The 22943-nt window shown below is 43.5% G+C and overlaps 1 protein-coding gene across 1 annotated transcript in view; it reads left to right on the top strand.

Moving 5' to 3' along the window:
* The window catches only part of ALDH1A3 (aldehyde dehydrogenase 1 family, member A3), a 37598-nt gene extending 17011 nt beyond the window's left edge, over positions 1–20587 (top strand). The window contains exons 7-13 of the mRNA XM_009886980.1: positions 2265–2378; positions 5360–5462; positions 6511–6695; positions 12107–12271; positions 14508–14665; positions 16616–16690; positions 17853–20587. Coding sequence (XP_009885282.1) covers positions 2265–2378; positions 5360–5462; positions 6511–6695; positions 12107–12271; positions 14508–14665; positions 16616–16690; positions 17853–17925 — 873 coding nt within the window. The 3' untranslated portion in view covers positions 17926–20587. The remainder of the gene's footprint in view (positions 1–2264; positions 2379–5359; positions 5463–6510; positions 6696–12106; positions 12272–14507; positions 14666–16615; positions 16691–17852) is intronic.
* Positions 20588–22943: the final 2356 nt, after the last annotated feature.

Raw genomic sequence — 22943 nt, 5'->3', positions numbered from 1 at the left:
TCTTCAGTCTTTTCTTACAAAGGCGTTCGTGACTGGCAGTGGCTAGCTGGGAGGTAGCAATGATCATAAAACCTGTGGGTTTTTCTTCTTTCTCAGGAAGCTGCAGAGAGAAAAAATGGTGCTTTTATTCTCCTGCCTTGTCTTCCTCTCTTCCAAATGAGGGAAAGACTACAGCTCAGTTTTATTAGACAGTGGGACAAAAAAGAGTGTGATTAGACAGCAGTGTTGAGCTTGTACCATTTTTAAGTGGGATAATTCAACCAAGACAGAGTGCCATGGGAAACAATTCTTCATAATTTATGCGGTTCATAGAACAATTTAGCTATGTCTGGCCTTTAAAGCCAACTTAATACTGACATAAAGGGAAGATCATAGGTTGGGATTTCAAAATGTTGGTTTAGGGCTTGTTAGGTACCCTCAGATCTATTAATCATACAGAGGTGGCAGGAAATGCACATTACCTTCCAGGATGGGTCAGTACGTCGGCGTCCTCTGTCTACATACGTGACGAATTGTGGGGAAAACTAAAAGAATTGTAGATACACTTTTTGCCTCTCAGCTGGAAAAGTCTGTTTGTTAGGCTCAGTCTAATGATAATAATTTCCTCTGTTCTTGGCTTAGCCTGGGAGAAAATAGAGGGATACCTTAATAATTGATACTTAGGGCTCCTCTGTCAGGAAAGGCAGTGCAAAAATACTACCAGTTAAGTATCTTCTGCAGCTAATTGACTTAATAAAATTACACAAGATGAGTGAGCATAGGGTGCAGTTTTTGTGACTTCTAGTTAGCCCTGCCACAGTACTGCTTTTTCCACTCTGACATGCAGCTCCCCAAACACAGGCGTAGCATTCTCTCCAAAAGCCATTCAATTCTGATGAAATTAATTTTTTTAACTGAAATTCTAAGCTGCCTGTTTCTCACAGTTGCCCTTCAAGGCATAAATGTAATTAGAGCAGAATAATTTTATTTGAAGATGCTCCTTTCTCCACCCAAAATTAGCTAAATTCTTTGCAGTTTTTCAGAAGAATAAGTTGAACTTCTTTTTTTCATCTTTAAAAGGATGCAGAGGATGTTAACACACAAGCAAAGTTATGTGTTAAGTTCAATGAAATAGTTTTGGGCCAACCAAAATATTTTGGCTTTCATTTTTGCTGAAAAACAGAAAACACGTTTTGGCTTGGGGTGACCTGAACCTTTTTTTTTTTTTGCTTCCTTGTGGCTTTGCTGCTGACTCCAAACACCATTACTTTCACAGCTGGACTTGCAGTATTTTCTTGAAAACTTATTAGCCAATATGCAAACTCTATTAAACTCACTTTTATCATTGTCACATCCATAGAAGAAATCAGACTGCCCTTCCGATTTACGGAAGAAAAAAAAACAAGAAAAAAAACTTAATAAGGTAATCTTTTGCAAGGTAGTACGTGAGCAATTACTTCCATTTTTTTTCTGTATTAGGAAGGAGCAACTGCATTTATTGAGATTTTGTATTTAAAAGCCACAAGAAATGAAGTGAACGCTTAATATCCTGCAATTCCATTGTTACAAAATGCAGGGAAAACAACCTTGTGCAACCAGGGGAGGGCTAGCCTAGAAAAGCGTCATCCTTGAAACTCTTGTTTCAGGAAATAAAAACAGACCAGTAAGTCCTGCACTTCTCCTCACACTAGAATTTCACCTAATGTTTTGTCATTTGTCTCTTTTGGCAAAATTATTAGTTGGCTAATCTAGGTTGTAAATGTGGTGGAAACTGGCATAAGTCTGCTACCATCTGCTCTTGTATTCCTGTTTTATTAGCCCCATCATCTAGTGAGGTTTTACTGACTTCTTAATCCCTCTGGCCCCTGAAGAACCACAAATGTCAACCTTTGTTCAAAACAAACTTTCATTCAGTTACCCCTTGGCTTCAGCTGCACAGCAGTAGCTGGGGGCCAAGTTTGGCCAAAAGACTCGCTCTCTTTTGACTTGAAACTGGGACTCCTCCAAGAATTCTTACTAAAACTTGGCATTTCCTAAGCATGGCTGTTACTTTCACCCACGTCGACTCCAGCTGGTAGCACACAGCCATGTTACTGCAAAGTCTGGAAAACAGTGATGTGTCTGGTATGGGCTTCTTGTCTGCAACTTGCAATTTCTAATTGAAAGTAATACAGTGCAACTAATTCAAGCTTCCCAAGAACTGAACTGCAGCTCTGAGGAGTGCAGATCAGCTCCAGAGTGCTCAAAATCTCACTTTACAGAGCTGTGTTTAACCTCTGTTTTAGGTGGGTTTCCCTCCAGGTGTGGTGAACATTGTGCCAGGCTACGGCCCCACAGCCGGTGCTGCTATTTCTACCCATCACAGCATTGATAAAATTGCTTTTACTGGATCAACAAAGGTAGGTGATGGATTTCTCATAAAACACCTGCTGTTCCTCTTTGCATTCTCTTCTAAAATTGCCATCCACATGCGACTGGACAAATGAAATGTTGGTGATTTATGTATAGCCAACACCATTTTCCATTGCATTCCATGTGACAGGATTTCTCAGAAGCGTTTAGGATTTGTCTAATTCAGGCCCTTGTGTTTGTGATAATCCCACACCTCTGTAAGATGTTTTTTGCCAAACCATCACGTTTCTGTAAGAACTGTAATAGGTGCTCTGACAGTCCTGCCCTGCAAACGTGTGCAACTGGAAAGCATGTCAGTAAGGGCCCTGAACAATTCTTCTTTGGCTTTAGTTACTTCTGAGGAACTAGGACTTAAATAAAAACATGGCCCCGTGCCCAAGGCTTTCTCTGTTGACATGAGTGGGATTAAAATTTGAGCTTCTTTTGAGACCTGCACAGTCAGGCACCTTCTATTCATTTTTTCCTATAAATAGCTAATGCTGCCTTGCTTAGGAAAGGGGTGAAAGTGACACCTCTGCACTATCAGACACCTACAGCTGTCCTCTTCTGTACCTACATGGGGGAAAGGAGTGCATGGGTTGGCCCAGTCCACGGAATTGAGCACAGCTGTGGCACGCAAAAAAATTTGTCTCCAGTAATCACTGCCGCAAATCCTCGAACAACAGCTTGCTTAGAAATGTGAATGTTTTTCCACTCACTGCTCTAGATTTTTCTTGCAATATATGCACACTCCTTGAAGAGAGGCAGTGTCCAAAGAATGCTGACACCAATGCATGCAGTTGAGGCAAATACAGTCTCTTCTCTTCTATTTCCTTAATTAAGGTTCTTCTTGCTGAGCATTTTCTGAATTCATCCATTCTTATGTCTATCTTCACAATTGCAGAGTGTAACCTAATTGCATAATGATGACAAATTACCTTGAATGGTATTCTTGGTCAGTAAAGGTAACTCGCTGAACACTCAAAAGCTTCTGCATTTAACAACAGTACCATCTAGTGGCTTTGTGTACATGCTAACTGCTTTGCTTTTCCCATAGGAGAAGGTGTGTTAAGCCTCTGTTTCTGTATAGGGATCACGGGAACAAATAGGAATGCAATAAAGTAGAAGTTCACAATGAGCTTTTACTCTCTTGATAGTTGGTCTAATCCAGGAGTTTACCCAAATACATGCTTCTCTCCAAATCCTAGATCAGAAACTTTTAGCCCAGATTAGATGCTGGCTGTGTGAGAACAATAGAGCTTATGGACTCATCCAGCCCACATCGGTCTGTTTCGGTTTTTAATGAAAAAGGAGTATCCAGTGGATTAGGGACAGAAGGAAGATCTCAGCTGCTGGAGCCTGTAGGCAAAAAACTCCTATAGACGCTGTGCTTGTCTTCCTAATCCATGGGTGTGCAGGAAACACCGAGGGAGACAGATTCTTTGCTAATGCATGTGTAATTTAGAAGTGTTTTCTTCCCCCTCCACCCATCTGTGAGTTCAGCTTCATCTCTGCAGTATTTGCAGCATAATGCTACTGTTTCTGAGCCAGGAAGTGAAGCTAATTCAAAATACAATTTGACTTAGTTTTTAAGCCCTGTCTTGGCCTCAGTGCCAGCCTGGAAATACTCATCTTAAACTCCACAAGAATTTTCCCATCTAGATTTCTTCCTTTCCCTTAGTTTATTAACTTACTCCTCTTTGGCCAGCTAGCTTGTAGTAATGCCTCTTGCGAAGTTATGTGTATCTGCAGCATGATGCATCACTTATTTCTGCTGCCTCTAGGCCTAGGCTGCTGAGTGACTAGAGGTGATCTGCACTGCTAGGTTTGAGTTCCAAACACAAACCATGAGAAATGCAGACCTATAATTGCCGGCCAGCTGCCACATGCTTTTCTTGCTCACAGATCCACTCCAGGGCAACGTTATTTTTAGGCAGAAATGAAGTTAAGATTGCCATGTGCAAAGGTAAAATACAAGAAAACCGGTTAGAAAATGAGGAAATTCAAATGTAAGGTCACACTTAACAGAAATAACCTGCCTTAACAACTGAGGCTCCAAAACAGTTTTAACTCATACTAACACAATTAGATTACTAAATGATCCTGACACTTGATTAATGCTCCTCTTGTGAGGAATTCTATTTTTTTTTTTTAAATGGGAAGAGAAATCGCTGTTTTGGTATTACCAGTATAAAAAAGAAACAGCACAGTCAAAATTTGGGGAAAACGTGTAACATTAAATAGTTTTTCTGTGTGGGGGGGAACCCCTTAGTTCGGCATTACTTTGATTAAATTCTGGAAGCAGAGTAAATCCTTCCCTTCAGGAGAGGGTGGCCAGATAAATTCCACCAGATGGTCAGAGCAGATTGTTGGCCAGAAAGTGCCACAGCAGAGCTAGATGGAGTTTGTCTGTTGACATCCTCAGGTATTGCCTTGGAAGGAACATGTCTCAGCTATTCTTCTGTGTGGAGCCACTCAGCCTAAACTGTCAGAAGTAGTTTTCTCCTAAATGTCAAAATCTCTACAGGGCTTTCTGGTATGGGAGTGGCAACAGATAGGAACAGTGAGTTCTTATCATTGCCTTGGCAAGATCTACTCTAAGAGGTTGAATTCCCAGTTTTTAAAAGTAAAACTTGTAAACCTTGGAGCCCCATGGATTGCCAGGGTTGTTCACTAGCTTGCACGGGGTCGGAAATGCCTTGTTCTGCAGTTCTGGGTTGCAGATAACTTCAGGATACAGTTCCTGTAGCTCTCCCACATAGCCTGCCCTTTCAGATCTGCCTAAACCAAACATTAATTCTCCACCTGGTTTTGAATCAACACATCACAGCAGTAGGAAACTCAAACCATTTAAGAGTGCAATCCCTGACTTCTACCTGCTTCAGTCACCCACCAGGCTCTTCTACCCTTGTTAGCATCACATTTTGCACACTGAGTTAACACTTTCAGGGGAAACAGCTCATGTACTCTTTGTGTCTCAATGCTGCAGGTTGGAAAACTGATCAAGGAAGCTGCTTCTAAAAGCAACCTCAAAAGGGTGACATTAGAGCTTGGAGGGAAAAACCCCTGCATTGTGTGTGCAGATGCAGACTGTAAGTATTGGCTGCTGTGTTTATTTGCTGTAAGACACTATGTGTCTGGTGGTTTTGTGTGCCTCTGCTGTCCTTTGGCAGCTAGGAGGGCTGGTGTTTGCCACTACATCCACCCCAAAGGCTGGAGGACACCCCCGTCCAAGAGCAGGTTGCGGTTCTGCTTTGCTGAAGCTTTTGCCTAGCGCAGGGACTATTCCTATGGCAAGCAAGCAGATCATTATATTGTTGCCTTCCCTGCATCCCGGCTGCAGTTGAAGATAAATCTTGCATTTGTGCGATTCTACTGTTGTAGTGCCTTCTTTTTGGTTGGCTGTACTGCAGAGCCTGAGCAAAGCAATGGGAAAAGCAGCTTTCTAAAATGCAGCCCCTCTGCAGGCATTCCTATGACAGAAGAGTTCTGTAGGACCTGATCTAATCCAGCCTTCACCTCTATCCAGGGGCTCTGCAGGACTTGTTTTACATGTTCTGTTGTGACTTTGTTGCATTAGTGAATAGTGCTAGAAGATATGTGTAACCTGTGACCATGAAAGTGGTTGGAAAATCCTATTTGGCTTGAAGAAAATACTCTCCATTCTCCTGCACAGCACAGCAGAGGTTGAAAGCCAGAGGTTTTTGTGCCATCTGCTAGCAGTGAGCATTGCAAGGACTTGGTCTGAGCTGGCTGTACAACAGAATGACATACTGCTTTCTAAACAGTCACAACGGAAACTGGTCTTCAGGAGCCAATGCGTGGTATCTAGGAATCCATGTCTGAATTCCCACAGCGAGTAAAACTGGTTGCTGCCCTCAGTCAGTCCTTGTGGAAGAAAGTATCAGGGGCTATGGCAGACTACACCTTGAGACAAGAGGCAGGAAGGGGGGTGGAAATAGTAAGAGATCTGGTTTGGGGGCAGTATGAGGTCTTGTGAGTGCCTTCAATGGGTGTGGACCATTGTCAGCATTTTTTAAGGAGGCTTTCAAGAGAGAAAGGAAAAAAACAAGTCTGGAAACACTGGAAGGCTGAAACTGTGCATGTGGTAACACTTTTCCCTCCTGGGCCATGTTGCAGTGGACTTGGCAGTGGAATGTGCCCATCAAGGCGTGTTCTTCAATCAAGGGCAGTGCTGCACGGCTGCCTCACGAGTGTTTGTGGAGGAGCAGATATATCCGGAGTTTGTCAAGCGCAGCGTGGAGTATGCCAAGAAGCGACTCGTTGGAGACCCTTTTGATGCCAGAACTGAACAAGGGCCCCAGGTAACTATGTGCCTGTGAACAGTTGTTGTTTGGTTTTTGGTTGTGTTTTTGTTTCATTTTCCTTGTGTAAATATTATCCTTGCGAATATGGTCCCAGCAGAAGCACCAAGGGGTGAGTAATGTATCATGGCTTTATTTTTCTCTCTATTTTAAATACCAATTAATCACAACTGTTGAAATGTTATGTTGTAATTTTTTTAAACACAAATGTATTTAATTCACTTCTTATCCAGCTTTATGGAAGGGGCCGTCTCCCTGGTGCAGTAATACAAAGCACGTTGCAGCGAGCAATAGCAATGCACGGAAGAGTGAAGCTGCAGAAATGGCCATTCAGCCACTTGGCTGTGTTGGTGATGACAAGTAGTTAGAGCCCAGGGACTCCTGAGTCCTCACTTTCCCTCTTCTCCTTTTCCCCCTTTCTGATCCTTTGGAGAAATTTCAGCTGAATTAGAAGGAAGAGCCACGCCAAGCTGCTGTCATGACCAGCCTTGTCAATGCTTCCAGAGCCTTCCTCTTATTTTTGCTTTCTGAAGCAATCTGAGCTGTGGTGGAGAGCTCTGGAGGAAGATGATCCGGAGTCCCAGAAATCTATAACCTAGGCCTCCTGTTCTCAGTACTGTACTATTTTTTCTTCCTTGATGCTATATAGTATCCCTCAGAGAATGAATAACTGTGGGGACATCTGCCTCGCCTTATCTGGATCTAGGCCCATTTACACATGATCCCTCAGAGGGATATAGGATCCCTCAGAGAATGAATAACTGTGGGGACATCTGCCTCGCCTTATCTGGATCTAGGCCCATTTACACATGATCCATGCATGGCAAAACCTTATTGCATGTCCTCACGCATTGGGAATAACATGATGTACATCCCCTGTTTATGCTGGGGCTGCATCTGTCCCTGTAACTTGCCTAGAAAGAGATTTCAAACTGCTCAGCAGTCTTAGGAAAATAATCCCATTCTGGAACTTGCTTCAGCAGAGATTACCTGACCCTCAAACCATTTCAGGGTCTGCTCTTTCCTTCTGTTAAGATCTCTCAGCTTTTCAGATTTGTTTGTTTTAATATAATGTCATCCTAATCCTTATCCAGGAGTAGCAGTAAGTGAGCTGCATTTATAGTTAGTCCAGTCAGGACCATGTTCACCTGGCTGCTGTGACAAAGACCATTGATTTCATGAGGACAGCCCCTGAAATCATAGGGAAGTAGTTGTGAGGTTTTAAAGGGCGAAACACTCTGCAGTGAGCAGAACATGTAGAACTGGGCTGCTTATTTCAGTTCGTTCATGCTCCCAGCTCTTGCTAGGCTGTCAGAACACTTCCCAATGGATTAAGGGAGACTCTGCATACAGAGCTATAATTAAGAGAACAGTTAAGTTGGAATAGCAGTGTCTGGTCAGATTTTAAAAATGATTCATCTGTCCTCTTCCCCTGTTCTGGCTTACCTGTTACAGTTGTAGCTAGGAGAGACAGCACACCCACCCACACACCTGAACTTCTCTGCGTGCAACTGTCAAACCCAAGATGGGAAGGTGCTGAGAGAGTGGGAGGAAACTGTTAATCCCAAAGCTTTCATGTGGCTGCCAGTGCAAAGGAAGAACCACTTCCTCTGCAGCTATGGTTGCTCGCTCTCCGGAGCCTATGCTCTAAGATGCAGCACACAGAAGTTCAAGCAGAAGAGAGAAATGATGCAGTGTCACAAGGGCTTAAAATACCTCCCAAAGTAGCAAAGATTCACACCTGCCCACAAGTTACTGTTCAAATGTGAAGCTTCCAGATCAAATTTTTCCTCCGTTCCCAAATTAACCTGTTCTGCTGTGAGGGTTTTTTTTTTTTATCCTGAACTGATGGGTAAGGGAAAAATCACCGTGAAAAATAATCTTTCTTCCCCCTCTTCTTCATCTCCCCCTGTCAGGCCTCAGTTGCTTCAGATCCAGGTCGTTGCTCTCATTCTCCTTCTGCGTGGGTCAGGGTGAACACACACAACAGCATTATGAAAATGGCCACATGCTGCTGTGTAGACCCCATTCTGGGGTGATCTCTGGCTCAGAAGCCAGTGGGAAGAAGATGGATCCAGCCTTTAGGCTGACAGTGGTGGTAGCCTGTGATCTTTTTGGTCCTACATGGGACTCCAAGTGCTTGTAGCCAGACAACAGGACGTGCAATTTCCAGAGAGTTCAGAAAGCCTAAAATAGGAGAGCTTCTGCAGTCCAGACTTTGAGCTAGTGTTTCGTGAAACCAAGCCGCACCATGGCTGAGCATAGTGCTCTAAGTAGCTACTGAGGCATCCTGGTGCAGGACAGCAGGGGTGACAGGCAATACTCTTCCATAAGAACTTGATGTAAGCTGGTCCTGGAAAAGTGGGTCTGTCTGCAGGTGTTTGCTCCCATATTGCACTGCACTTGCAAACTAGATTGGGGAACTGGCTGATTCAGGTCTAATCCAACCTTTTTGGAAGTGAGGGAAAAGTTTTACTCAGGTCAGTTCCCTGATGTGCATTACTGTGCACTGGCATGGATGGTTGTGGCATGAGCGTGGGGAAAAGTCTGTGTCAGCTCAGTATTGGGTTATGCTGATACAAACTGCACTGCTCTGATCAAAATTAGGTCAAATATAAACAGTATTAAATTTAAACAGAAATGAGGCATGTTTCTGATGAGACTTTTCCAAAACTCACATGTATCTGACTATGTTGGCTGGCTGGAATTCAAAGGACACCACAAGAAACCTGAGGGTTGATCAGGACTGTTTGGGTAGAGTGCCAACCTCAAATGCAGACCAAGGGCAGTTTTTAACTTTGGATTCCTGTGAGCTGTATCATAGGAAGTAATAAAGTAAATCTGCACAGATGGCAAACTGGTTAACCAGTGCGTTATACAATTGTGAACAGCAGACTGCATTAGATGAGACTAACATCCTGGTGGACTAGAACAGGGATTAGATTAGAACAAGACTAGACTAGTTTTGATACTGCAGAACCCCAAATATGGGGATTTGTGTACTATAAGGCCTGGTCTGCAGGAAGGAAATGAGCACTAAGGCTGTCTCATGTCACTTGCTAGCCAGAAGTTTTTTAGCCCAAACCCTATTGTTTGGTTTTTAAGACAGTGAATATTTTCCTTAGAGCGTAGACATTTGTGTACTGTAGGATTAAAGCATTCAACAGTCAGTTGGACACAGTTGTGGCATTATTCTGTAGGATTACAAATGCTAGGTTTGGAAAAGGAAAAACTGCTCCTTGACTTAAATGAATTAAGATACGAAGATTTGGGGGTTGTCAGATTTTCAGCATTGCAGTGATCATTAGAAACCTTCCTCTCTTGAATTAGATGGACAAATAGTAGAATTTGCTCTAACGGATCATGTGTTTTTAATAGAAGTCAATGCTTGAACCATAAATAATAGTGGAGTAGGGGACAGAATTTAAACAAGCCTTGCAAGCTCTAGTTACAATGACAAACAGTTCCACCCTTGCATGTCATTTTTACAAATGTTTTCTTTCCCCAGTGTCTTTTCATCTAACTATAGTTTGCTTTGCAACAAGTTACAGCTGTATAAATATCCTTGTTTTGTTTTCTGTGATGTGAAGTGGATAAACTGGATTGGTCTGGATCACAAACATGCCAGGATGGAAAGCACTTGCAGATATTTTCAAATTATTTACATTTGGCAACTAAGCAACCAGACAAATAGACAATATGTATGACACCTGCCAAACTTACTATGTGACAGTCTGTATCCTACATGAGGGCACACGTTTCCTTGAGCAGTAGCATGTATCAAGTGTTTCCTTGGGTAGCATCTTAACACATGAGAGAACATGAGCACTTAGTACAAGCTGTCCACAGTGCATGGGGTACGCACATCTGTGTGGCAGGAGATGTGCTGTTCTCTGTTTTCTCTGTGTACCAGAAGTACCCCAAGGACACCCTCCTGAAGCTTTGATATTTGTCTAAAAGCATGAAAACTTAGGATTGTGTGTGGCCGGGATTAACTAGGGACAGGATATAGTCTGTAATCTGGAGGAGTCAAATGTGGAACACTCCATGTAAACAGTCCCAACTGGCAACTGGCCCTGCTGAAATAAAAACAGATGCCTAGGGAGGGTATTGAACCAGTACATGCATCTGGAGATACCTGGCATTCAGAACAACCTTCCAGGCTGCCAGGGCACCTTGAACCAGTGGGTGGAGTCTTTTATTTAATCACCTCCATGAATTTGTTGAGTTTTTTGTTAGTTTTACTTTTTTAAACGTCTCCATAAGCCTTTTACCATCTGCAGTGTGCTGTGATGAGGTGTTTCATCACTTAATTATGTATCATGTGAATAGCCACATCTGTTTGTTTGAAACCTGACAATACCTGCAGTACACTGCTGCACGTGGAGCACAAAAGAAGGACCAGTACTGATCAGAAGTGCTGTGGACTTCTGCACCTCTTCCCAAGCACATGACCCACTGTGCTTGTGGAGTACGTGATGTCTCCTCCAAGCCTTGGGGCAGGGCTGCACAGCTGTGGGACTTCAGCGTCCTATAACTGGACTGGCCTTTCCCCACCTCTACTGAAACCCCTGGTTTAAAGGCTAGTGACACAACAGTACTGACCATTTGAGATTACTGCATATTTATGGCTGGGGAGGAGTTAGACAAGGTTGGTAGTTAAAAGTGAGGGTATGGCTCCCAGTCCAGAGAAACAAAAAAATGCTGGGGTGGTACTAGTCTCTACGATCCCTGAAAGGTGTTTCTGATTTCAAAAGTATGGCTTCAGTGCAATAGTTGTTCTGAAGTCACACCACTAATGGGACTTATTTTTGAAGCTGTTCATACAGCGTGCGTGTGTAAAGAGATGGAGGCAGAGCTTGCTGGATTCTTCCAGCTGGGGACAGATAGCTGTGGGTGAAGCTGCACATTATAGCAAAGTCAACTTAATAATTCATACACCCTGATCCTCCTTCCCTTGCACTGATTCCGTTGCTGGTCACATCCTTGGCTGAGCTGAGGTTGTTAGCCCAGCAAAACCCATCTCAGGCTGTTCTCACGGTGCTCCTGAGCTAAATCAGTGCATGGAGGTCAGTAAGTCTCAGAGCTGGAGTGAGGTGAGCTGTGGGAGTGCGTGATCAGGATGCAGAGGAAGGGAAAGTGGGGAGACCCCCTCCACATGGCAGCAAGCTATTAGATTAAACTCTCACATGTCACTTCACTTTCTGTTTCCTGTGGCTCAGGGCTATGCCCACGTCCTGTCTTTCAGCCTGCGTATTGCCTGACTGCTGTACCATAGAATGAGATGTAAACTTACCCAGTTTGGCTGTGCCCTGCAAATGTACCTCGGGGCCACATACCACGACTCCGGTCTCTGGAACAGCGATAAGAAAGGCACTACTGTCTGTTTCTTTCCCTTTTGTGTCTCACAGATTGACCAAAAACAGTTCGATAAAATCCTGGAGCTGATAGAAAGTGGGAAGAAAGAAGGGGCTAAGCTGGAGTGTGGGGGACTTGCCATTGAAGACAGAGGCCTGTTTATAAAACCCACTGTGTTTTCGGAGGTCACTGACAACATGCGTATCGCCAAAGAAGAGGTACAGTACAAGTAACCTAAACCTTTATATGCATTTACTACTGTAAATGAGAAAGAAAAGAGGTATGGTTGTGGTTTGAAGTGAAAACCTGAGAGGAGAATAGAAGTTTCACTTATTTCAGTGTTCTAACATCTGCCTAATGCTGAAATCCATTCTACTAATGAAGTATTTGCAAGGTGAGCTTCAATTTGGACTGTATGTGCATGGGGAGGAGGGAATTGTGAGAGGAGAAGGGGGAGAGCAGAACAGGCAAAAAAGCTGTCAAAATGTTCTAGCAGCAATTTTTGTGCAATTAATAGGTGTCTGGTGGCCAGGCTCTTCTAATGCCTTGCTGCTTTTCCTCATTTTGTTTGGTTTTTGGCAGAAGGGAAGTGGTCCTGTGAGTGTACTCACTGGACAATAATAAACCGTGATAAAAACATATTAGTTAATACTACCCTAAAGCTTTTGGGTCTCATTTCAGGAGAACTTGATGTAATGCAAAATACAAGCACATGCCTTATTCAGGTACAGCTGCTATAAATGCTGCTTCTGAATAAGGAATAGTGGTGATGGAGGGGTTTCTGTTTTAATCCTTGGTTTTAAATATAAATAACTGAACAAAAATAACTGAAACTGTGGCAGGCTGGAGCAATTCTACGTATTTTTTGCCCTGAAGTTTGAAAGTTTTTCTGAAGACAGGGTTAAGCTTTCCCACTCTGTGCAGATGGATGGTTGTGCGTTCTGTGTGCTCTCACACACCGCCTACTGAGTGGACGTGAAATTGCTCAGCTGTGGTACCTGCTGATTCAAAGTGACAGAGGACAGTAAAATGTGTGTTCGTACTCCTCTACTTTGTAAAAAAGGACTTACTTTATTGCAGAAAGGTGGGATAAGAACTCGGGGACCTGAAGCTGGTGAGGAGGGAAGGAATGGCCCTGCTATACTGTCACTTAAGAACTTTTCTCAAGTAGTCTTAGCATCTGAAATAATCCCAGACTTGGTTCTCATGGTGCAATCCCTTAAGGCTGACCATTTTTTTCCTATATGAAAACATGGTTGAAGCCAGCAAAGTGCAGATCTAATACTCTGGCTTTCATTATTCATATGCAGAAAAATTGAACAAGCTGCAAGTGATTAGATCCTGTGATATTCCTTTGAAATAGAAGTTAATCTACTTTTCGTCATGTTCCCCAATGGAAACTAAGTAGTTGCCAAAGTCTAACTGGCACTTGTATTTTATAGTTTAGCCTAGTGCTTTTTATGGGGCTGCTTACTGTTCATTCCTGGCAAAATGTTTAGATGTCTCAGATCTGCCACAGAATCTCTAAGGAACCTGGGAAAGATATCAGCCAGTCTAGGCATGAGTTACATTCTAAAAATAGAGGGAATAAGAGCTGAAAATCCCATGACAGGCCTTTTTTTTTAATGAACTGACTCCAAATCCCAAGTCATGATTCATGAAGCTTATCCAGTTTCATTCATTTGCAGTTTTGTTGCAAATGCACGTTCATCCTTTGCCTAGGATCAAGGATCCAGTTAAGTACCTGGATCTCCCAAAACGAAGACATTTAGAAACGCTTGTACGAGCCTAAAGGCCTCACAAACTGCTTAGCCTGGCCCTCAAGGTGGCACAAGTGAGACGGTATCTCACCTTCTCTGGGGCATTATTATACCGCAAGACCATGCGGGCCAGAAAAGGGCCCCACCTTTGAGACTTTGCTGACAGACTTCATCCCCGAAGTTGGGAAGTATTGTGTATGCTGACTGCCGTTATACTGGCAACCTGGGAAGCCAAGTTTGGGTCAAACATATACGTGGTAAATGCACTGCATGCAAATAAACTGCGTACAATGACAAAACCAGAGTTAAAACCAAGAAAGAAAACTTGCAATCCTTGAAATATATTAATTACTTCTTGAGCTTACTGACTTCTGAGTTCAAAAGGAGAGTTGTAAATGGAGTAAGGATGAATCATTTGAAACTTGTCCAGATCTAACTCTGCTTATTTTGATTGTCATAGATGATCTGTTAGTTGTTGGATCTTAGCATATATTAACTACTACAGCACATCACTGTACTTCCTTTGAAGTCAGTTTAGTTAGTAGTTTTTCAGAGCCTCTATCAGTGACTTCTAGAAGGCTAGGATATAACATTTTAAATATAGTATCCAAACAAAACATCTTATTCCAATTACTTCAAAATTACCATGATTAACAAAGGCTTTCCTGTACTAATGCTTAATTGATATGTGCAGATTTTTGGGCCGGTTCAGCCAATTATGAAGTTCAAGAGTATAGAAGAGGTCATAAGAAGAGCCAACAGTACCGAGTACGGACTCACAGCTGCAGTGTTCACAAAGAATCTGGACAGAGCATTAACGCTAGCTTCTGCATTGCAATCGGGAACTGTCTGGTAAGCAGTGTGGGACCAGAGTGTGGGCTGGGATTTTGTTTCCTGGGAGGAGTGAGGGATGTATGGTTTGGAATCGTGTGTAAGTGCTGGAGGTAAGATGTGTTAGTATTCTACTTAATTCTTGATATTCTGCTCAGAAGCAACATCCATTCATAAAAATAAGGTGGTGAGGAACAGACAGTCTGGCAAGAAATCACAAAATCACAGAATGGTCAGGGCTGGAAAGGACCTCTGGAGATCATCTAGTCCAACCCCCCCACCAGAGCAGGTCCCCTACAGCAGTTGCACAGGACGGCGTCCAGGCGGGTTTGGAATGTCTCCAGAGTGGGAGACTCCCCCACCTCTCTGGGCAGCCTGTGCCAGTGCTCTGCCACCCTCAAAGGAAAGAAGTTCCTCCTCATTTTTAGATGGGACTTCCTGTGTTCAAGTTGGTGCCCGTTCCCTCTTGTCCTGTCACTGGGTACCACTGAAAAAAGACTGTTCCCATCCCCCTGGCACCCTCCTTTTAAGCATTTATGAGCATTGATAAGATCCCCCCTCAGTCTTCTTTTCTCCAGACTAAAAAGACCCAAGTCCCTCAGCCTTTCCTCATAAGAGAGATGTTCTAATCCCCTCATCATCTTTGTAGCCCTTTGCTGGACCCTCTCCAGCAGTTCCCTGTCTTTCTTGAACTGGGGAGCTCAGAACTGGACACAGTACTCCAGATGCGGTCTCACCAGGGCAGAGTAGAGGGGGAGGATGACCTCCCTCGACCTGCTGGCCACACTCTTCATGATGCCCCCCAGGATGCCATTGGCCTTCTTGGCCACCAGAGCACATTGCTGGCTCCTGGTCATCCTGTTGTCCACCAGGACTCCCAGGTCCCTTTCCACAGAGCTGTTCTCCGGGAGGTCAGCCCCCAACCTGTACTGATGCATGGGGTTATTCCCCCCCAGATGCAGTACCCTACACTCTTTGGAAATTGACTCTTTGTTCATTCAATTGATGTAGTTCTTCATCTGGAAAACTCTGAAAATGTAGGGGATGTACTAAGTTCCACCAGACATGATGCCTTTCAAAATCCTGTATGTAGAAAAAAGCAATTCTTATCATCTTTAGGTAGCATCAGATGGAGTCTTAGGTGCACAAATCAGTATGGGCAGTAGATGGCATCACACCACTGTCCGAAAGATAAGCAGCTATTTTTGCTTACAAAATTTCTTATTTTATATTAGAATAATTTTAAAGATGGAATCCTGATTTTTTTTTTTTCCCCCTCAAGATAGAAATTTGATCTGATGTCTGATTTTGATGCATACAGAGGATTGATTTCAAGAGTTGGCACCAGAAGAATCTGCCTCTGAGTAGTATTGACATAAAAATGGAATGTTAGGCTTTGAAGGATACATGTGCTGTACATACATGAAGGTGCAGCCCTACAGCACCAAGGCGTACCTGTCTCTCTTCCGTCATTTGCTCTGAGATGTGAGGAAGTATCTGCATTAGCTTTTCCTACCCAGTGTCTATAGAAATGGGACTAATGACACATTTGTCTAATGCAGTCCAACTTTTTTCTGTACCTGGAAGTGGATGGTGGGGCCTGCTTGCGAGTGTTTAGACAGCTTTCTGCGTAAACATGTTCATTTCGGAATGTGCTTCACTAAACTAGGGAATAGCTTGGACTATTTATTTTAAGCTCAGCTCTGAACACAGCGTAAATGCCAGCTCAAGCATGAATGTCTTAGCCATTAGAGACTATGAAGTGAGATGTAGGTCAGACTGAGTACTACTGAAATGTTTTCTGTTTCTTTAGCAAAATAAGATTTTATTTCTAAAATCTGATTTCTCAAGTGAATGAACTGTATAAAGAGAAAACAGAGATTTCAGCCTTTTTTGTATTGTTGTTGTTGTCAGCATCTTCCTTCTCCTTGGTATTGAATTGTCTTTTTACAATTGACGTTTTTATTGTAGGATCAACTGTTACAATGCGCTCTATGCACAGGCTCCTTTTGGTGGCTTTAAAATGTCAGGCAATGGCAGAGAACTGTAAGTTTTGCTCAGTATTTTGTTTATATGTGGATTGTGAATGCAGTAACAATTCTGATTCAGTGAAAATATTGTTGAATTTACTTTTAATCTATCAGGCTTGAGTTTGCTGCACAGGGGAGTGCTAAGACAGTACAGCGTGGATGGTAAAGCACAGATGTGAGAATGTGAGCGATGCCTTTAGGAGTACCTTCATCTGCTTTATGAGCTCTTAATAACCAGTTCAGACAAGTCCACTTGCAAGCATTTTTCCTTACTACTTAGATTTTGAGATCAAGGGAGAAGTACGGCACCTTGGCTGGGAACACTAGTATCCACTCCAAACCCCCTCCATCTTTATACAGTTGTATCTGGGTCTCCCTTGACTGTTGTATCATTGCTCATAATTGGACCTTTTCCACCTCTGGCTTTCTAATGTTGGAGCTAGAACAATAAGGAATGATCTCCAAAATCATTCTACCTCTGATCTTTCAAGCTTGCTACTAAATTACAGAAGGACCCTCTGTCCCTCTTCCCCAGCCTGACCTGTTGCAGCATGGCTACCAGACATTCCAGCTCTACTAACCCAGCAATTTTTAAACCAAGGTCACCCTATAAATTAGAAGTAGAGCTGCTCAATTGACTTAAATCTTAATTTTCTTCTTGTATAGGAGGGAGGCAGGTTTTCTTACACCATTCAGAAGACTTTTCAAAGGAATCTAACACGCCTTTTCCTTCATAAGCCATATTTTTTGCCAGGAACGATTTCCAGTAGCTGTTCTGGTGCATTTCCTTCTCTTGAGACATTCAGATGCCTCACTTGCTAAGCACAGCAAATGAATGAATCCTCAAATGGGACACACATATTGAGACCTTGTGGTTTACTTTGCCTAACTGCCTGGCTAATTCAGGGATGTCAGGGGTTTATCCTTCGGGCAAGGCACGGGAACAGAGCTGGTTGTGTGTACTTACGTGCATGTACTTAGTGGTTATTAGAAGTGGTGGGCCAAATTGATAGCTGGTGTAAGTTAGTTCAGATCTGGTTTTAATGGCCTGATGTCGTCTACAGCAGCTGTCGATCGGTGGCTGATATGCACTTGCGCAGAAATCTCTTCTCTTAGGGAAGTACACGTTAACATGCTACAATTGTTTGTCCCTTTCTCTCCTCCCTCTTCTTTTCCAGCGGTGAATATGCTTTGGCAGAATACACCGAAGTGAAAACAGTCACCATTAAACTCTCCCAGAAGAGTCCATGAAAACAGAAGGCCTAACTGCTGACACTCTGAATGTGACGCATGGGGGACGTGTTCAGAGCAAGGGGGAGGGGAGGGGTAGGAAGGAAAATGGAAACACCTAACTTTATTCCTCTAGGAACACTGAATCTACTGGACTCCATTTTGTCAACTGGCTCTTCAAAAACCAATTTAACTGACCCTACTGGCAGCATAGCACACACTTGTACTGGACAAGTCCCTGGCTGTACTTCTGTCTGCTCCCTGTGACTATAATGCTGGTCAGTCACAGTGTTTGCCGGACATCTGCTCTCAAACTGTACCCCTGAAGGATGTGGACATCAATGGCATGTTAGAGAGACTTCTGGTACCATTAGCACGGACTGTTAAACACCTTCAGAGGCATATGGGTTTCACTTGGCCTAAATGGACTTGAGTGGTAGGGCTAATACAACTTTGAAGTTGGTGGAGTTTGTGTGAAGACCGCAGCTGGAGTTTGGGATGGGAGTGCGAGCTTTCATGAAAGGATCTGCAAAGAAATTCTCTTTGAAAGAGCTATCTTGGTCTCTCTAAAGATACATGCGTTCTCCGTATTGGTGATATTCTAGCCCTGAATGAGATTTATGGGAGTTTCCTAGAGGACTCCTTTGGGGCCAGTATTTCACCCGACAGAGCTAGACTTTAAAGTGTCCTTTGAACCTGATGTTTTGGTGTGCACACATTACACATGCTGCAAATGCAAGTTACTGACTTGCTAACCCTTCTGGCTCCAAATGAGTCACAATTGTATCTCAAACCTACACTATAGCACTTTTCGCAAGAGGATTTTGCACTGTACTTACCGTGATGACACAGAGTTGAATGCTAAGCATGTAGCATGGTGGATACCCCACAGAAAACATCCCACGCTAGTCTTTCTGATCTGGGGGAGGGAGCAGAAGAGCTGCAAGAAGCTGTCCTGCTCTCTCTTTCTCTGTAACTTTCAGGCTGTGTGAACATCTCTTCATTTTTTGAGCCAGAGCTATTATTATGAGAGTAAAACTTATAAGCTCTTCTCATTGTTTCTTTATCCCGTATGAATGTAGCTTAAAATAAATTTCTGGAAGTACAGTATGAAAAGGCAGGTGTTCCCAAGCACGCACTGAGTGCTAAAGATGTGGGTATACAAACCAGTTACCATGGAATAAGCTATGGCTGGACTTAAATGTGTCAACAGCTTTGCAGTAATTGTCCTCGTGAGTGCTGTCACCTTGTGGCAAGCACGGAGTAGCTGATCCTTCACTGAGGAATAAACTGCCTTGAATTGTCATGTGCTTACAGTTGTATAAGCACAGACATACAGGAAGAGCATCCATGGAGTGGCTGTCACACCAAGTTCACGCCTCAGTATCTCCGGCAGTAACTTCTTTGCATGCCCAGACATTACTATGAGATTAATGACAAGCCACATGCTGTCTTCAGTTCCTGGGTTCACTACTTTCCCTCCTCCTCCTCCTGATTCCGTACTGGAGAACCACTGGCAAATGTACAGCAAGTTCCACATCCACAGGAGCTGTAAGTATGCAGGAGTTAGTGGTGTCAGCTTGTTAGGAAGTTTACCTGATCCTGCTGGGATTGTCCTCTGAGAGCAAACTGGTAGAGGTTCCTCATGGCATATCAACAGATCTCCATAGAGCACTGCTAAAGATTGCTGCCCGGAGTTTTCAAGATGTCAGGGCTCAAAGCAGAAATGCAGGTCTAACCTCTATTCTCTGATGCAAGGATTTAACCAGTACCTTCCTGTGCTCAGAGAAATACCCAGTCAGTAACAAGTTCCGTTGCGTGACTGGACCTTTTTTTGGAGGAGGAAGGAAGGTGGGTGGCGATAAGTAAGGAAAAAGTTTGCATGGGCCTAAACTTCCTTATTAGTTTGTGAACGTTGAAATTGCACTTCAACAGTGCTTAACTTTTTAAATGACATGCCTCCAACAGTGGTGTGTAACTAGGTGCCTGTCCTCCCGTGGATAAGTGAGACAGGTAAATCTCCCCATCCGGTTAAGAAAAAGTCCTCCCTTCCCCATGAAAGGCCAAATGGGAACATTGTAAATAACTTTCAATTTTTGTAAAACACTTAAAGTGCAAACAGCTTCTCAGACAAACATTTTACTTTTGCCTACTTGATGGTTTTTTAGGGCTGCAGTCAGACAGTAGGGAGGTAAGGCAAACAGTAAAAGGCTGGTTATTTTGATGTATCTCTGCATTAATTTTTGATAAACTGGTTGAAACTGAAATAATCTGAAATTCTTAAAATCCTAGTATTCTGGCTTTGTATGTATGATATATATTTCACCTCTTTTTTTTCCTTTATCAAGTTTTTTAAAAGTCAATGTATCTCTTATTGTATAAATCAGGGTTTGACTCTACACACTGAATTTTCTAAGTTATATAACACTAGACACTAACTTTAAAATAACCCCTTAGAGGGTATATATTCTTTCATTGCACAGTAAGGCTTTCATATGAAATACTACTTTTTTTTTTTAAAAAAAAAAGAACTATATTTATAAATTAGGATACAGTTAATCTAATGTATTTTTATAGCTAAAGGTACATGAAAATGCTATGTTTAAACCTCATGTATATATTTAGACTATGGGTATCTTTTTGTAATAGTTCTTGTTCCTAATAAATGTTTAACTTTGTGAAATGGTTTCTAAATGCTGCATATTGATACTGCTCAGAAAGGAAGGTGGGGGAGCAGGAAACTTCTATTGACTTTACTCATTTTAACAGAGGGGTAACTTGAATGCTTTTTTATTTACACTGATTAGCGCTCTAAGATAATTCCAACCCCTCTAATGCATATGTTAAGACCCCTTCCATCAGCAACCAACTTCCACTCAACTCAACCCTCCTGTCACTGTTTTTTATTTCACTCTGAATTTGGCCTGTTGTCTCAATAAAAGTAAACACTGGAAAGGGTTATGGTTTCATGCTTCTGAAACAAAATGGCCCTGTATTGCTGTAGTCATGGGGGGCTCTTCCTAGAACAGCCTTGTGTCTGTTCCCCTTGATTCAGTGACCCAGCGATAGTCCCCAAGTGGAAACGTGCACTGTCTCACAAGAGGCACCATTTCATGGTGCCTTTTCCACATGGCAGAACTGCACGCAGGGTGTGTGTTTGCACGTGTGTATCTGGGAATTCAGTATCTCACGGAGGCACTGTGAAGGAATCTGAACTTGGATTCACTTCTGCAATTTGTGAAGAATAGCCTATTTTAAAAAAGTAAAGTGCGAAGTGTGGTCAATGCTCTACACATAAAAGCTGGAGCGTGAGTCTGTTAGCTTACCCCTTAAACAATCACTTTTATAAGTTGTGCCATTTACAGTAAGCGGAGGGGGAAGCAGAGCTGCAGCTGGCAGGGGCAAGCACAGCTTCCTCCAGTTCAAAGTGGGATGGATCCATTTTGCCTTCTGAGGTGACCCTCAAAATGGAGAATTTGAAGGGACCATGGACCCCACTGCCAGATGGGGCTTCCTGCCGTGGTCTGGCTGCTTCCTAAACCCCTTTGAGACACATCCATCACTGGTATGACTCTGCTAAATGCGTTCCTGTTCCTATCTTATTTCCCTCATCTGCAATATAGACAGAGAACAAGAACGTACTGATACCATTGCCTTTTAACTCTTCCCATCCAATACACGTGTGAGAAATACCTGTCGTCTTCCCCCACAGGCCAAGCCAAACTCCTTGAATTTTCCAGTTCCACTCAGAAGCTTTGAGTCTTTAGAAGGGGGAAGGATGGAGTTACTGTGAGTGACATAATCAATGGAGACATAAGCCAGAAAGAGTGGGATGAGATTTGAGGGGAAAAAAGAAGGGAAAAAAAATCAGCTTGAATGCGGGGAGAAATTCTTGCGAGGGGAAGTCTCTATCAAAATAAAGGAGAAAAGTTATTTCAGTAGTTTTTCAAACAATTGTGCTAAAAAAGCTGTAAGAAAGGTCTGGATAAGAGCCAGGTTGTGAGGCATAAAAGACAGGAGGCTGGGTAGGAGGAGGGAAGGGTGCTAAACAGTAACGCTACTGAGGCTGCAGCTAAAAGTAAATAATGGAGACCTGAAGACAGGTAAAAGCACCGATGAAGACCCAGCCTCTCCATGTCTCCGTGATCATGTCAAAGAAACACCCTTGGCAAATCTGCTGTAGGTGACCCTCTGCTGGCAAGGGATTGGACTAGATGATCTCCGGAGGTCCCTTCCAACACTGACCGTTCTGTGACTCTGTGATCTCAGACTGCAGCAGCCATTCAGTGAAGGGATATGGCTTTTTCCACCCTCAAGAAATCATCAGCGACTCATTTCTCAGTACAGGCCAGGCAAGAAAAAAAAAAAAACACAAAACCAAAACTGTGTATGTAATTTACAGAATCATCCCGAATAACAAAACAAAAGGCATGCAGAAATTATCTTCTTGTATAGGTCCGATGGGTGAGGAAAACAGAGCAGTACCAGGCTCATGATGGGTTCCCGGTACCTGGAGAAGAAGGGGTTTGTGGTGGGGATGAGGTGCGCACCAGCAGCAGACCAGCTGGAGCCCAGCACGGCCAGCACCTTCAGGGGGACGGGGACAACCTCGCAGGGCTTTCCTGAAGAGTAGCAAACTCACACCGCAACCTGGGGAAGGAGCAAGTTTCAGAGATAGAAACCTCGGATCTGCTCCGTCCTGGGTAAGCCCAGGCCTCTGTGGAGAAGCGATGCGGAGGGGAGATGGAGTCGGTGCCCGCGCCTGGGCAGCGACATGGCGGCTGGCTGTGAGGGCGAAGCCCTCCACACAACCCGCTGGGGCTGAGCGGGTCCCGCTTCAGTCCCCGCAACTCCCACAGTCCGGTTTTTCCTATTAAAAAAAACCCACCCCAAAGTCAAAGAGCTGAAGCCCGCGTAGGGTCAGGAGCGGGCGGACACCAGTGGCAGACGGACGAGTGCGGCCCGGCCGGGGAAGGAGCCCCGCAGAGGGGCCGCCCTTCGCCCTTCCCCGCTCCGGCTCCCCCTCAGCCGGGCGGGCT

This window comes from Charadrius vociferus, unplaced genomic scaffold (genome assembly GCF_000708025.1).
Source record: "Charadrius vociferus isolate BGI_N301 unplaced genomic scaffold, ASM70802v2 scaffold190, whole genome shotgun sequence".
In the NCBI taxonomy this organism is placed as follows: Eukaryota; Metazoa; Chordata; class Aves; order Charadriiformes; family Charadriidae; genus Charadrius; species Charadrius vociferus.
This window is presented reverse-complemented; position numbering and strand designations above follow the sequence as displayed.